This window comes from Talaromyces amestolkiae, assembly GCF_001896365.1.
Source record: "Talaromyces amestolkiae strain CIB chromosome Unknown scaffold1.1, whole genome shotgun sequence".
NCBI lineage: Eukaryota > Fungi > Ascomycota > Eurotiomycetes > Eurotiales > Trichocomaceae > Talaromyces > Talaromyces amestolkiae.
This window is the reverse complement of record NW_024468037.1, coordinates 450,616-466,106: the sequence shown is the minus strand read 5'-3', so window position 1 is coordinate 466,106 and position 15,491 is coordinate 450,616. Positions and strand designations below refer to the sequence as shown.

General features: G+C 47.5%; 7 protein-coding genes across 7 annotated transcripts; 4 read left to right on the top strand and 3 right to left on the bottom strand.

The window, feature by feature from the left end:
* Nucleotides 1-1,436: 1,436 nt before the first annotated feature.
* BHQ10_000151 (uncharacterized protein) lies at nucleotides 1,437-2,306 on the top strand (the record flags this gene model as incomplete). Its single annotated transcript, XM_040873554.1, has 1 exon — nucleotides 1,437-2,306. The coding sequence occupies one exon, from the start codon at nucleotides 1,437-1,439 to the stop codon at nucleotides 2,304-2,306; it is 870 nt and encodes a 289-aa protein (XP_040728656.1).
* A 1,616-nt stretch (nucleotides 2,307-3,922) lies between these two features.
* BHQ10_000150 (uncharacterized protein) lies at nucleotides 3,923-4,375 on the bottom strand (the record flags this gene model as incomplete). The annotated part of the gene is made up of 2 exons (XM_040873543.1): nucleotides 3,923-4,221; nucleotides 4,300-4,375. The coding sequence occupies 2 exons, from the start codon at nucleotides 4,373-4,375 to the stop codon at nucleotides 3,923-3,925; spliced, it is 375 nt and encodes a 124-aa protein (XP_040728655.1).
* A 1,427-nt stretch (nucleotides 4,376-5,802) lies between these two features.
* On the bottom strand, nucleotides 5,803-6,319 carry BHQ10_000149 (uncharacterized protein; the record flags this gene model as incomplete). Its single annotated transcript, XM_040873531.1, has 2 exons — nucleotides 5,803-6,041; nucleotides 6,097-6,319. 2 exons carry the CDS (start codon nucleotides 6,317-6,319, stop codon nucleotides 5,803-5,805), a joined length of 462 nt encoding a protein of 153 aa, XP_040728654.1.
* A 757-nt stretch (nucleotides 6,320-7,076) lies between these two features.
* Nucleotides 7,077-8,356, top strand: BHQ10_000148 (uncharacterized protein; the record flags this gene model as incomplete). Its single annotated transcript, XM_040873520.1, has 2 exons — nucleotides 7,077-7,163; nucleotides 7,205-8,356. The coding sequence occupies 2 exons, from the start codon at nucleotides 7,077-7,079 to the stop codon at nucleotides 8,354-8,356; spliced, it is 1,239 nt and encodes a 412-aa protein (XP_040728653.1).
* Nucleotides 8,357-9,900: 1,544 nt separating this feature from the next.
* Nucleotides 9,901-10,635, top strand: BHQ10_000147 (uncharacterized protein; the record flags this gene model as incomplete). The annotated part of the gene is made up of 2 exons (XM_040873509.1): nucleotides 9,901-10,268; nucleotides 10,323-10,635. The coding sequence occupies 2 exons, from the start codon at nucleotides 9,901-9,903 to the stop codon at nucleotides 10,633-10,635; spliced, it is 681 nt and encodes a 226-aa protein (XP_040728652.1).
* A 342-nt stretch (nucleotides 10,636-10,977) lies between these two features.
* BHQ10_000146 (uncharacterized protein) lies at nucleotides 10,978-12,750 on the top strand (the record flags this gene model as incomplete). Its single annotated transcript, XM_040873498.1, has 9 exons — nucleotides 10,978-11,050; nucleotides 11,112-11,287; nucleotides 11,345-11,457; nucleotides 11,515-11,826; nucleotides 11,879-12,006; nucleotides 12,053-12,192; nucleotides 12,246-12,306; nucleotides 12,364-12,438; nucleotides 12,491-12,750. The coding sequence occupies 9 exons, from the start codon at nucleotides 10,978-10,980 to the stop codon at nucleotides 12,748-12,750; spliced, it is 1,338 nt and encodes a 445-aa protein (XP_040728651.1).
* Nucleotides 12,751-13,398: 648 nt separating this feature from the next.
* BHQ10_000145 (uncharacterized protein) lies at nucleotides 13,399-14,922 on the bottom strand (the record flags this gene model as incomplete). Its single annotated transcript, XM_040873487.1, has 2 exons — nucleotides 13,399-14,597; nucleotides 14,649-14,922. 2 exons carry the CDS (start codon nucleotides 14,920-14,922, stop codon nucleotides 13,399-13,401), a joined length of 1,473 nt encoding a protein of 490 aa, XP_040728650.1.
* Between the last annotated feature and the right edge of the window lie 569 nt (nucleotides 14,923-15,491).

Genomic DNA, 15,491 nt, shown 5'->3' with positions numbered 1-15,491 from the left:
TATGTCTCGAGCGCATGAATAGGAGCAAACGCGCAGCAAAACCGACCAGTGGGAAGGGTCGAAGCGCGCATACGACCCACGCCTCGACTAGGATTTACATTGGGTCTTCTTGCCATTCTCGGTCTTCAAGTCTCAACTCCAACCCTAGTCAACCTTTCATCATCCGGATTCGCCCGCACGCAAGTTTGGCTGGCATTCGTTTGTGATGTGCGACTGTGGGTGGGCGATTGAGTCTTTGGCGGCACTATCGACATATCCGCCGGTAGTCGCCCAACTCTCAATTGGACCGGTTGCTGAAGAAGCCAATGCAGTTGTGTTTTCCACTGCATGGAATTGTGTATGGAACGTCGCGGGCGATCACCAACTGTTCTGATTTACACTGGTGCTACCTTCCTGGCTTCCCCACTGTACAGCCCCTCATTCAATCCCGTGTATTGCCTAGAGCCAGAAAGCGACCACGTACAGGCCCGTAACGGGTGTGTGTGCATTGGTTCTTTCGCATTCCACTGGTGATACTTTGAGTACGCCTTCAAGGAGCTAAGCGGGGAAAGAATGTGAGGGAACAGCAGATCGGCCTCAATTATCTTCCAGTGATTCCGCAGCCCTTCGTCATATTACTTGCAGACTCAAAAAGAAGGCTCCCGCGAGCGCCGATCCTGGCTCCACACCACTATCAGAGCGATCGTTGTGGCTTCTGATTGCTGAGGATTTTGCGACGTGCGCTACTCACAACAATTGGCTTAGCCTCATCGCTAAAACGTTATGTTCATCGTCGTTTGCTCTTAAATTATGAGGCCGAACACTTGGCATCATGGAATGGCTCTCCCACCACCAACCACTCAACTGTGCTGCATCAAATCCCTGTCTGCCCCCCTTTTCGAGCGCTTCCAATCAAGTCCTGTTTTCTCGAGTGCGTTAGACCAGTCAGGGTCCCCATCACATTCATAGATATACACTTGCGTTTTATGCAGTGCTGCTTTCTTAGTTTTCATACAAGCATTGTGTTGTTGTACCTTGACTAATTCTCTCACTTTCAGGATCCACTGCCAACCTCTGTCACACTTGTTCTACACCAATTTGAGGACAAATGTTGATTTGAAGCCAAGTCTCCATTATATCAAGAGATTGGCTGTCGATGCACTGTTTTTTTGAACGATAGAGAAGACACTGAAAAATTCCCTCTCAGATGCGAGTCTAAGGTCGATTCACGACTCGTCAGGATATAGGTATTGAGAGTCGTGGTTGGAGGAGAAGAAGAAGGATAAAAGACCAGAGTGTGAGCTGGTTAATTTCGGACGTCAAAATCTACATACGCGATGATTGCGAGAAGCATCCACCATATGCCGCATTCATTAAGAACTCCCACACACGATCCCACTTCAAAATTTCCGTCGCCTACACTATCTTTCGATTTCAACTCTATCAAAGCACGGGCGATGGGTTCTAGGCCATTGAGCCTACATATTCCGGCTGGGAACTTCCCACCAGCTCGCCCTACGCTTGATGAAGTTCTCCACAATACCGCTCCCTACCCCTACACACTTTCAGCCTTCATGGCGTATCTCTCTCAGAATCATTGCCTGGAAACGCTAGAGTTTACCATGGAAGCCAAGCGGTATCGAGATTCATATCGATCCATTGCTCGCATGCTCGGCCAGAGCATGGTTCCTCCTGACGCACCTCAAACGCAACAGCTGATCATGCTTTGGCGACGTTTAATATCAGCCTATATCGCGCCAGGTGCACCGCGTGAGATCAATCTATCGTCAGCCGCGCGAGATCCTTTACTCGCTAATGCCCATGCCGTGATGGCACCACCTCCAGAACTACTTGATCCCGCCGTACGAATCATGCACGATCTGATGGAAGAATCGATATTCATTCACTTTGTGAACAGCCAAACTTTTGGAACGCAGATGCCTGGGATGGAATCTCCCTACGCAGAAGACCGCTCTCATCGAGTTCGACGGACTACGTCCCGCTCTCACAGGTCAGGTTCTAGAGACGATTCTACCTACCACCGCATGTCATCATCTGCTCGGGTTGCAGCTCTAGTCAAGACGGGAAGCCATTTGTCTGGCTATAGTTCAAGCGGCGACTCTGGATCTCCTGTCTTCACTGATGATTCTTTATCATCGAGCCCAAGTGCGATGGATCCAATGACGCCGCCCACAACACCCCCCGGAAGTGAGCATAACTACAGTCCACGAAACCGGTCTGATACCACGTGGAAAAAGATGGGGGCCAAGCTCGGCTTCAAAAAGCGACCGGGCAGCTCGAGCCGCGATGGTAGATGGGAGGAATGAATCTCTGTATACCGAATGTGGTTCAACACACGAGGACATTCGAAACGGAAACAAGAACACGATCTTCAAGCGCAAGCCTGAGTCGATGTTCTTCATGGAACTTCGGAATGAACATGACGAATTGACGAATTGATAACATTACTGCATTTCTTTACGACTTTTTGGTTGAAATTTCACGGCTAGGCTGAGATCAGCCTGCCTCATCATAGCGTTGATTCTGGGCGGTCCAAGTCACACTATATTTCTGCATTGAGGGCGGAAAACTGTCTGCATTTGCAAGGTGCCCGACTCTAAATTTCTTCTTTTCTTTTGTCTGACGGAGGTATTTTGATTCAAAATCAGCATATACGATATAACATGGCAAAGCGTGTTGGAAAATTTCTTTTCTTTTCTTTTCTTTTCTTCTCGTACGGTTTGGCCTTTCAAAAACCACATTGGCGTTTCGCAATTATAGATAGGGTTTTGGCATCATCATGGCTATCTGCTTTTCTTCAAAACCTTGCATTGTATAGCCTTCTTCTTTTCGTTATATAGTTGACCATATCGCATCAGCGCATAGCAATCAACCAATTCAACTCTCCTCTCCGATCTGTTGTGTAGTATGGCCCTTATCTATCTACCTAGGTACGCCAGATGAAGCAGTCGGACCATACTTGCGTGGAAGTTGCATATCATTTACCTATCCAAAAAACCCTCGATTTGAGTATATGGTTCGTGGATGGGTTCTTCCAACGTTTGACGGAATTTACTTGTCTGAGGACTACGTCACTGCAAATCGTGATGCTGTATCTCGCGTCCGTCTATGTCCACATACTTCGAGTATATATCACAGTATACAACAGATATACATGGAAGATTGTAGATCATTGACCCCATTGGAAGACGAAGGAGCCATTCGAAGTCGAGGTCGAGTCAATTGAGCATGTGTGCTTCTGGCTGATAACAGAGTATGTATAAGCTTGACGAAAGGTTAGTAGCATTGCTCATGCTGTTCCCTGGGAGAATAACAGGTAAAGAGATAAAGAATACTTCATTGTAATTTACGTCGCTCTTTCGAAACGACCAATGTAAATGGAAACTGAACTATGTACATGGTATAACTAATAGACCGCCCATGGAGTACTAAAACTCGCAAATAACAAACAGGCGAACACCGGCACGCCAGATATAACTCAATGATGATATGGGATGGTAGTAGTTGAAGGGAAGGAAGACAATGTAAGAATGTGAAAATGCAGGGATATTTCCTTTTTCCGAGGTTCGGATCATATGAAGATGAAGCGCGTCGTGCATCAAGTTCAGTCGTCTCTCGATCGTCGTTGGTCAATGTCAGACCGGCCAGACCAAGTCGTTGAAAATGATGAGGTAAGATGGTGGAGGGGTGATTGCAGCGACTGCAAATATTGTCCGGAAGCTCTGCTTCGTACAGCACCCGTAACCACACGAGTATCGTACGTTCTTGATACAGCGTGTCCTTTTCGCGATCCCCTCCATCCAATAAACTTTTATCTTCTATGAATATAATGATCAAATCTTTTCGTCTTTCGCCAAATCATGCAGCGTATTGAACACCTCTCATCGTCGCAGGTGCCAAATTTTTGTCTTGTGCCATCAACCTAGTTGTATAGACTGGCGCCGCCGGTCTCAATGGCCTCAATCTCCAATTCGCTCCAGGGCAGACGGTGGAAGCGAGTAGGCAATTCCTGGCGATCAAAAAACTCGCCCTTGCGAGGCTCGACAGGTCCCAAAGTGACACCGGGGGCACCGCCAATTGCGCCGTACGACTGAGAAGCGGCGCGGCCGGGAGTGTTCAGCGGACCATGCTGTTGGGCCTTGGCTCGGTACGAGGCGAAGGAGTCGGGGAGACTTTGAGAGGGAGAAGCAGGGTGAGCGTGAGGAGTGTGGTCAACGGAAGCTGTTCAATTGATGCCAGATCAGCTTTTGGTCAGGGTTTACACGTCGCGGAGGACGAAGTGGGTGAATTTCGTCTTACCTGGCGTCGAGCGCTTTCCGAGAAACTTGATCAAAGGAGTGCGAGCGGCATTCTTCAGGACTGCTGTGGTACGCATTTTTACTGCTTTCTTTGTTTTTTTAATATGACTGAAGTTTCCCACACTGCCAAATGATGACGCGCTCAATGTTGAATAGGTGAAGAAATCGTATGGTGGTCGTTGATGTTTCTCGGTTCCGGAATAGCCCGCTCGGTGCCCGCTGGGCTTTTGGTTAGTGTGATTATGCAATGAGCTCGGAACGATAGCCGATAAGATAAGTCGAGCAGTGATAGACTGGTGTAGCTGTGTAGTGGTCGTAAATGGTGTGTTGATGTGTGATGTGGATGTGGATAGCGAACGATGGGTGCGATCAGATGGATCAGACAATTATTGACTGTGAAAGAAGTTGGGGGGAGGAGAATAAATTGATAAATAATCAAGTGATAGCAAGTACATTGTACGTTGAGGCACGGAGTTAAGGCACTTCGGAGGCAGTTGCGTGACTGAGGCCGCCGCGGCTCGGGGGAAGCAGCCAAGGAGGAGCTCTGACTCTCTAACTGCAGGTGCACACCGGGAGCTCCCAGTTAGGCAACCACGAACGACGATAGCTCCTTCCCCACGACTCGCACCCCAATCATGTGATTTAAACGGCCTGTCTTCTTTCGTTTCTTTTCTCTTATCACAAGTCTGGACCCAACAGAGTCATCAACCACCGACGACTGCTGTACAGCGTGGACTGCGCTGATTAGCTCGGACTTACTATCGCCCATGGCCTTCCTTCTACGGCGTTCCCCCATCGAGCCCTTATCGCAAGCCAATTCATCATTTGGATTCGTTCCACTTGCAACGGCGAACGCAATTGGCTAACAAAGCCGTCGTCAAGAAATAACCGAAGACTAGTCGTGCGGGGAAATAAGTCTCTGGCAGGGATGGCAGTCATAGACCCCACGGAATTCCTGATCGAAACTCCACGGACATGCAGATGGTGCCATGCACATGTCTGAAAACTGATACAGATATATAGCCAACTCATATAGCCGGCGCTCTAGCGTTTCGGATTACTTTCCTTTACTCTGCCCAAACATCTGATTTCTGCAGGTCTGCGCCCTACGTCCGAGTAATCCGTCTCGAGTAATGTACACAATCCGAGCCCAAAGGGTTATTTATACTGGATACGGCACGAGAACCCGACCTTTCCCGACAGCGGTTAGGGTTGTTCAATAAGGTAAAGGGCTCCGATGAGTCTATCAAATTGTTGTTGCATGTGAATCATGTGTTATTCACATGATGAATTTCTGCTGCAATCGAATGAGTCAGGCTTTCACTTGTGGTTTGACTCATGCAAGCGTGACCCGAGTTCCATTCTGCAACCTCTATTGGTTTATACCAGAAAACCTTGCTCTATAACATGCAAACATGACAATTGATTCAGACTTCTTTCCGCCAAGTGACTAACATGAAGTATCGGGTACAAGCAACATTCGTTCATACAACAGATGGAGTGACTATTGAGGCCATCCCAGACCCAAGCGAGCCATAACGTCGGGGAGTACAGAATAATCACAACCACTATCGACGAAAATCGCTCCAATGATGGCTTCTACTGTAGTGGCCATGGTGCGGTCAGAGATCTCGCCTCTTTGGGATTGATTGCCCTGGATGTAACTCTCAAGACCAAGCTTGAAGCCCTTTCTGGCGAGGCTGGAGTTGGCACCTAAGGAAGATTCAACCTTGTTGATTCTCTCTAATGACAATTAGATGTGATCAACGACATTGCAACACAAAAGGATGCCTCGTACCTCTGCACTGGTGTCTTTGACGACCTTCTATAATGACATGAAGACTGAGAATTGCATCCCCGACAAGAGCGAGATCCTTGTTTCCGTCTTTATTTCCGGGCGTGTTCCCATTTCCTGCTACTTGTAGCGCTTCCCAAATGAGAGATGGGTTGTTGGGTGCATAGCCGGTGAGCACTTGGATGAATCGAAGAGCTTCGTCTTTTGGAGAATAAAGAGACGGCATACTGAGGATATTTTCAGCAAATAATATGTAGTGAGAGTGAGGTAAGCAGAACGATCACGACAAAGTGCTGTTTAGAATTATTGTACGAGACCTTTTATTGCAGGAGACCCCTTTATATAGCCAGGAGTAGACTGGGCTGACAGGTTATCTTTTACTAATCTTCGTAAGGCGCTTACACCTAGGCTGTGTCTGTCTCTCACGATTTAGTCAAGACGTTGAAGCGTAAGCATGAAAAACTTCAAAATAGTTCAGCGTCAATACTATGACTGTGCCACCTGTATGTATTTTTGTGCAATTATGTCGAATCATTCCCACGGACAGGGGTAACGTTCCGGGCAGTTGGCGCCGTGCCGTGCCACATATATGGCTAAACCGCGACTCTTCTCCATTTTTCGGGCGGAAGTAATAAGGCAAGGCTGATATCTCAATTTTTCAGAAGATCCCATCCACATAACTTTATGCGCGATGACAGATTTGGATACAAGGCTGTTCGGTCGCTGTGACTTACATAGTACTCAGCCGCAATGGCAAGGCTGTTATCAAGCATGATCAAGTGTTTATAATGGAATCAAGGGAATATCACTACATACAGTGTACACCTAAAACCTTGTCATCATTTCTGCCACAAATTGAGCTACAAGGTTGATACCTACGTGTAGAGACATCGAAACCTCCTATCGCACTCGTCGAATATGAGCGCTCAACTGGATACCACGACCTGCCTCGACATACCTGTCCCGCGAAAAACACAACTTCAATGATTCGTTTGCGGAATTCGTCAAAGGTTGCGCAACTCTACAAGCGGTCGATGAGCTCATTCGTCTTGCGGCGAAAGGAGCGCGGAGTATACATACGGTCTCGGTCTTAGATGTGTTCTCGTTCCAGTGGAACAAGAAGGATACGTCAAATGACGAGGCCTGCCAGTCGGTTCTTGCTCAGATCCTGAAAGCAAAGAAGCCTCGGGTTGTCCTGTGTTGTCACACGTCTTATTCATATGAGAATGAAGTGCTGAAGTGCTTGGAAGTCAAAGTGAAAAATTATGGACTTCGCCGGAAGAAGGTCGTTTTCGCGGAGGGCCATGAGACTGATCTACTACAATCTTTCCATCCGGCATGTGCCGTGGAAAACACAGAATGTAGACCGGAGTTTCGAGCGTTGTTGATACATCACTTTGTCGCTGCGTTCTCTGTTTTGAGCGATAAATTCACGTTTCCGGATTCCGTCGAGGAGATCAGAAAGCTGTGCCTCCGGACGGGTAATCGACTTAAAGAATTGATACCGAAACTTGAAGATGCGGAAGCTGCTAATTTCATATCTGTAGCACTGCAAGGGAAGTATGAGGATGCACAGATCGAGCCCAAATATCCTGGCTTCGCCTATGACACAGAGGGCGAAATGGAAGTCTTTGACAAGATGTACGCCCGCTTCCAACGACTCATCGGATCAGGGACAAATACTTTTGGGACGCTTGGGATCGCTATCACTATTACATTCTACTGGAAGAAACACTTCAAGAAAGATCCGATGAAGGAACAGTTGAGACACTGGCTACTGATTCGTGGAAGCGAACAAGAAGACTGGTTTCCCAGTCCAGGTCACTGCGAGACTCACAACACCCACGACCCACTGAAAGTGGATGAAATCACTTCGTTAGAATATTCACTATCCAAGATGAGCTTTGCACCGCCAAGTGACTCGACATTACAGGAAATGAGGAGTATCAATGATGAGATAACTCATTTGGCTTCAGCGTTTTTAGCCCTAATTCGTTTAGAATTAGTAGCTAGTACGATGCCAGATAATCTTAAAAATCTTGTGTACAGACAGAAGTGTCTTATTGAAGGATATATCAAGCAGTCACCTGTGGCGAATATCAGCAACACATTAAGGATTTGGCGTCTCATGCAACGTTGTGAGTTCCTGGCTGATATGGTCGCGAATTCAATCGCAGACTCGAAGGAGTGCGAGCGTGTCTTGGAAGATTTATTGGCGAGTGTCAAACAGTTGACCCCAATCCTTCAGTCTTTATCTGTATGATGTCAATTACTTGGGTATCGTTATCGGGCAGATTGTTTCCAGACGTCACACCGTTGCTCAGGTTGTCATTACAATCGAGAACAACGAAATAGTTGACTAACTTTGTGTGAACTATTCATCAACGAAATTGAGACATATAGTTGAATCTTTAATTTTTTCGTCTCAAAATTTATTCGTAATACAAGTCCCTGGCCCATCAGGCTCGTCCCTCCGCAAAGATCATCAGGATGAGATGTCCACGGGTAACTCGAATCTCTGTTCTGTATAAGACGCTACAAGGCTGTCTGGGCATTGCACCTTCACCGTGCTTCAACATGTCCTCGTAGCTCATCGAAAGTCCAAAATTCGCGATCCATTCGGTTGTCAAGAATGGGTATCAAGTACCCCAGGTGTCTCTTGACCCCTGGCCACGAAAAGTGACGAGATCATCACCAGTGACTGAATTGATGACCAAGTTTCGGGATATAGCACCAGACCTGTTCTCATCGCTCTAGCTCATAATAAATACTGAGTAGAATATGTTTTTTAGTACAGAAAGCCAATGCTCCCCTTCGAGAGACTTCACACGGGCCCTTTGGCGAGTAAATCAAGGAATTCAGGGATGATATCTTCATAGACAGCCCATTCGTTTTCCCCATACTCTTGCGGAGCCATCTTCACCAAGAAGACATCTCCGTAATAGGCGTGATTGTATCTTTCGCCTGTATCAGTAATCCACGTAGGTACAAAGTGGTTTCTAGGTAAATCATCAAGGGCAAATGAATAAAAGACATAGTAAGCTCCTGCACAAGATGACTGATGCGGTGGCAAGATGTAATGGTGTTGATCTCTGAGATACCGTTGCAAGAGATGAAAATGCTGCTCCCGACTTATCGAAGATCCATGGCCGAGTAGTCGCCGGAGATGATCTTGCTGGTGGAGGAAGTATGGCTGAAGATGATAATGCTGAGGATGATGAGAGTGGAGATCAAGTCTCTTTATGTCACGAAGGCGCCAGGCATCTTCGACATTCCAGTACTGACGCAAATCAGGAATGTGGAAAAGGAAGTCATCTGTGCCGGTTTTGGGGTCGGTTGTCGTGGTAAGGGAACGGAGATGTGCTGGAGTCCCGTCAGCTGGTAGTCTAACACCAGTAATCGTGACAGATGGAGGGCTAGGTACGGGGTCTTTCTTCCAACCAAAGATGGAACCGATGGCAGTAAACATTGCCAGAGTGAACGTGGAGAACAATGTCTCCACAGCGCCTAGTCAGCTTTGTCCAAATTCAGTGCAGATAGCGGAATTGAGCTGGAATATGGGCCCGAATCACCACGTGACGGTCAATACAGAGACATGTAAACTTACGGTAAGATAGGGTCATGTAAATTCGGCACCTCATTATTCCGAAGCTTTACCTGGAGACATATCAAACAAAGGCAACAGGTAAAGAGTGCATCTCTTTTGCCAATCAGCTGTGATAAAAGATGCATGAATTCCTCCTCTTTGCACCAGTCGCAGCCCAACAACACCATGAACTCCTCCAACAACTATCCGGCCTCACAGCCATGCAACCCCGCCACCGCCTCGAGCGCCGCCTAATTTTCAAAGCCAACCGCAAAGCAACTCGCATCAACACGCGGCTGGGCGGCGGCAGTCAAGATGTCCAAGGCGGCGAGATCCAGCGACTATTTAAAATGCTGAATGGATCTACGTATTATGTCAGGGTGGTTGGGGTTGTGAATGAAGCCGATTTTGGTGCTAAGGCAGTAGATGAGAAGGAGGATGGGTATGATTATGAGTCGCAGTTTTGGAGGATGGAGTGGAGGGATATTCCTGAAGCTGGGACGAGGTCGGGTGTTACTTCGAGGCTGATGGTAAACGCTGTTCTGCCTCAGGGGGATATCATCAGTGTCATGGAGACGTGGGGGTACACGTATGTCTATATTTCAGGACTCCTGGTGATGATTTCTGACTAACTGATGTCCAGATTCGTCAATGAGTATGTTATCGAGGGCGATGTGTTTATCTACAATGATACAACCATCTTCTTACACCGAGTCCTCAACTACCCAGAAGATCCGCAAGATGCGCCGTCACCACGGACGACACTTCCACCTCTGAAGGACTTTACTCTATTAGATCCAAGTGGGAGCTATCTTTTACAAGCGTCAATCAGTGTGCAGGACGGTGCTAGTCCTGAATCGGCCACGCAACGCCTTTACGGACTGAGGGATCAGCTGAGAACTGCTGTTAAGCTGGAACAGGCTGATCGGTTGTCTTTGGATACGAGAGTCAAATAGCGGATGGAGCGATTGTTTCAGTTGTCGAATTTGTTTTGTTTTGCATGATACCCGGATAAAAGCTTCATCAATAGAAATCGTTTCCAGATTGTTCGCTTGATTTATTCTTAGCAGAGTTGGTTGATGGGGAGTGAAGTAGATGAGATAAATGATAATGAGCATGTGACTTCGCGGACATCTTAACGCGTGGGCGCGTCTCCCGCCGCTTAATCATTTTACCATCGACAGCTACACCAAGACCACGCATCTGGTGACATCATTCAATATATTCAATCGTCACCTTGCTCTTGAATGATTAGTCGAATTTGCAACCTCCCGGCTAGAGTCACCTGCAGTTTCGGGATGAAGAGGTTCAATTCTTCAGGCGGAGTGTCTCCGCCTCCGGTCCGACGCAAAGTCGAGTCTACAACGACCAGTAAGTATCAACGGTAACATCTCCGAGGCTAAACTTCTAACAATTTTTTGGCGAATACTAGAAACTGCTGTCGCTTCCTTTTTCACGCCCATTTCACAAAAGAAACCGGAGAAGATAACATGGAGGGTCGTTAACAAAAGTCTCATCGCCGGAAGGTATACTTCGGGACCAGCGGGCGAGAATGCGCAAACACAATCAAAATCAGTGAAAAGACGGAAAGTTGCTGCATTTGATCTTGTATGTGTTTTGAATACGGCTTCTGCATGATTTTCATGCTGCATGCTGATTGCGCAGGACTCGACATTGATAGCTACAGCCTCCGGAAACCGATTCGCAAGAGACGCCTCTGACTGGAAATGGTGGAACAACAAGGTACCAGAGAAGCTGAAACAATTGAATGCCGATGGGTGTGCATATCTCTCAAAGAAGAACCGAATACCTTTGCTAACTGCTACGCTGGAAAGATACCAAATCATCATCCTCTCTAACCAAAAGAAGATCAGCCTCCAAACCGACCTCAAAGCCGGCCGCTCTGAATCTAAAAGCCTCGCAAACTTCAAAGAAAAGGTCTTGGCGATTATGCGCCAACTCGATATACCCTTGAGCATATACGCAGCAACCCAATACGATGTATACCGAAAACCGAGGACGGGCATGTGGAAGGAGTTTGTGGATGATTATGATTTGGATGTTGATGATACCAAGGTGGATTTGGAAGGGTCATTTTTTGTGGGTGATGCTGCGGGGAGGCCGGGAGATCATTCTTGTGTTGATCGGTAGGTACATTATCACGATGGTGATGGGGAGGGTTGATGCTGATGGTGATAGGGACTTTGCGGCGAATGTGTCTATCAAGTTCCACACGCCGGAGGAATTCTTTCTTGATGCGAGTCCGGAGCAGGTTATACGGCAGTTTGATCCAAAGGCATATATTGACGTTGACCCCGATGCGCCTGGTAAGTTGCCTACCCTTCTGTGTGCATTCAAGCTGACTGGTCATAGTCGTTTCGACATTCTCCAAGTTACACCCCGTGGAACTGGTCATATTCTGCGGCAGCCCAGGCGCCGGTAAATCGACCTTTTACTGGAAATATCTCAAGCCATTGGGCTACGAGCGTGTGAATCAAGATCTCCTCAAAACGGTGCGCCGGCCTTTCCACCCTCTGCAGTAGCTTTGCTAAGCAAATGAAAACAGCGTCAAAAGTGCATCAAAGTCGCAAAAGAGAATCTATCCGCAGGCCACTCCGTCGCCGTCGGTGAGCTAACCCTCTTTTACTTACCTAATGGCTATCACTAACACGCTGAGGAAAAAGACAACACAAACGCCAACACCGAAACAAGAGCGTACTGGACCGAAATCGCGAAAGAATTCAATATCCCCATTCGTTGTATATACTTTACCTCTCCGCCGAACCTGTGTCGCCACAACGACGCTGTTAGGGCTTCGAATCCTTCTCTCGTCCGTCCCCTTTTTCTCCCCTCCTTTAATCAGTGAAAGTGATACTGACTTTTTGATTTCTTGGGGGGAGGAACAGAATCCTGAATCCCGCACCCTCCTCCCCGGAATCGCCTTTGCAGATTTCGCGCGCAGATTCGAGGAACCCACCCTCGCGGAAGGATTTGAGGATATTACGCGTGTCGAATTTCGGTTTGAAGGGGATGAAGACTCGAGGAAGGTTTGGGGGCAGTTTTGGGTGTGATTTTACCCTCCTCAACAGACTCGGGAAGTCCAAGAGACGAGGATTGCTGTATAGGTGAATGTATGATGAACAATACAATATTACCATGCCATGCCGTTCAACGAATTTTAGATACTTAAACTGGTGAATTACCAATGAGGAGAAGATTATTGAATGATTTTTATTGAATTTTTATTTTGGTCTAGGACTGCCTAGACATTTGATGTGAACATACATAGTATGGCTGAGATCCGAAAATATCAGCCAATAGCACATGATGATGATAATCATCATTGATCTCGATATGAAACAACTGGGCCGTACCGGAGGGAGTCACAAGGACTCTTCGTGAATAGCCAGATTATGAGGGTATTATGGCCATAGCCAAGGATAAAAGAAATAGGTAAAATATGATACATGAGAATAGAATCAAAGGGGCCAGTMAAGCCACAAAAGACAAGACTGGATGCATCGAAGTAAAAGGCATTAGTTGTAATGAACGTGGCTTAAGGAACGTAACGCTGCGTGATCAAGACGCGCTGCAAATCGTGAAAAGGAATGTGGTATAATGAACGTAAATCCGAGATAAATCGGCTTCGTAAGGTCGTAACTTTTTATATAACAAGGTCGTAACTGTCGTAATAATGTGTTTTGGTCGTAATGTATAGGCTAAGCACGCATCGCGGCAATGCCAGGTGCAGGACGGTTGACGAGACCGTGCAAAAAGCGAAACACGTTTCGTCGTCGGGGTGACTTGCATCGGATAGTCGAGTGAATGGCAGGTGCAACTGACATGGGTCCAACAATTTCCTCGTCGCCCAACTCGGGGAACTTTTCATTGTCGTGTAGACGAGGGATCTTGATCGCTTCGGTAGGGCTCATGTTGGATTTTGTCAATCCAAGAATAGCTCCGAATTTGACATCATTCGTGACAATGGTCTCCAAATTCTCCTTCCATTCATCCTCGATGGCGTCCCATTTTTCCCTGGTGAACTTGTAGATCATCGAGGTCTCGCCGTAGTGCTCCCCGGTGCGAACGAGGTGCTTGGCATAGTTAGTGCGCGCCAAGTCCCAGTCATCTCGGAACTGGCGAAATGTTGTCGCGTCAGAAGTTTCGGGAAGATATGGCTCTGGCTGAATGGTAAAGTTGGCATGTCCAAGCTTGACAGACCACTCATCGTCTCCCTCAGTCAGCACCAAAGGTGGAGCTCCCTCGCCGGAGATTGTCGTCCTCAAAGTCATACCTCGAGCTCTTGTCGTCAAAGAGGCTACAGAAGGCTTTGTGGACAGTGGTGGGGATCGGTGCATAGAAGTACGCGTGCTTGTCATTGCCGGCAAGGTATCCTCATCGAACACGTCCGCAACAGTGGGAGACTGCAATGGGGACGCGACTTCCGAGTTGGCAGTGGTAAATGGATATTCGGTCCAAACAGGCGGAAGTAATGGCGTGCTCGCTTTGGCTCCGGCTTCGTCTTCGTCGTCCGCAACCGCACTGTTGGCTTTTTCGATGGATATCGCCCCTAAGCTGTGCCCGCTGAAACGCGATTTGTCTTGAGAACTTCTTGCTGACGCGGGCGCTTCTTGGGAAATAGAGGTGATTTGAGAAGTGGATGAGGCAGCCGAATTGGCTCGTGATCGCACCTCGTCGTCCAGGATATCGGTCACATATGTTCCCTCGGACGATCGCGCTGTTGACATCCATCGCGAAGACATGGAAGGAATTCTGGTTCCTAATCTTGGCAAGCCTCGTGATGATTGACTCTCTGAGCGCAGTCGCTTTGGTGAGTCAATTTCGTAGTACACAGGATGGTCTGTCAAGTCATAAACCTCGCTTGGTATTCCATAATGCTCGAAAACTTGATCGAATCCTAATTAAATGTCAGTCGTGGGTAAAACGCGTTGCTTCAGCAAGCACTTACCAAAGTACTCTTCTTCAATATCTTTATTGCGCTCCTCTTTAACGTCTGCCAATTGGATAGGCAAAGAGCCTGTACGCTCCATCGTAATACCCATTCCAGGAGACGGTAGTAACGAAGAGACGGAGCTTGAGAACATCTTATTTTGCAATCGCGAAGAGGAAGAGAATGTAGATAAGGCAGGCGAGACGGCACTGGAGTCGGTGTAGGCCGAAGCCGGCGACGTAGGTGTTTGCAATGGGTACGGACGTTCTTTTCGTCCTCTGTCGGTAGCCATATTGTAATATGTCGATATTTGGTGTAGTGATAAAAATCCGTTGAGATAGAAATCTGTTGAGACGGTTCCCAAATGGGGCAAATAGCTTCTTCAGTCTCTTCTTAAATATTCAACCCTCTGAACATGCTGCTTTTGTCATATGACTGTGTAAAGTGCAAATGGGTGGCGGTGGAAATGAGTTCCCCAGTGACGAGTGGTTAAGACGGTGTACAACAGCACCTTGCCAATTGCCAGGGTAGTGGCGTGTCGTGTCAGGCACCGAACCGGTCAGAGTCAGGACGTCGCTGCGGTCAAGCCAAGGGTTCCTCAGGTGTCACGCTGAATTCACGCGTGAAGAAAGCTAATTCTTACCGCGGATGCAGGTGTAAATTCGGCAATTTGCTATGGTGCTGCCAACGGTGACTTAGGCACCTCTCGTAGAACTGTAGTGGTAGTGTACCGTTCGAATGAAGCAAGTCCACGAGTGAGTCACCAGGTACAAGCAGTCGATAATCAGACTCTGAGAGAAAGAATGCTACCACGTCGGGCTGCAGGATATATTTGTGCGTGGGCGTCGCGACTGGAGGAGT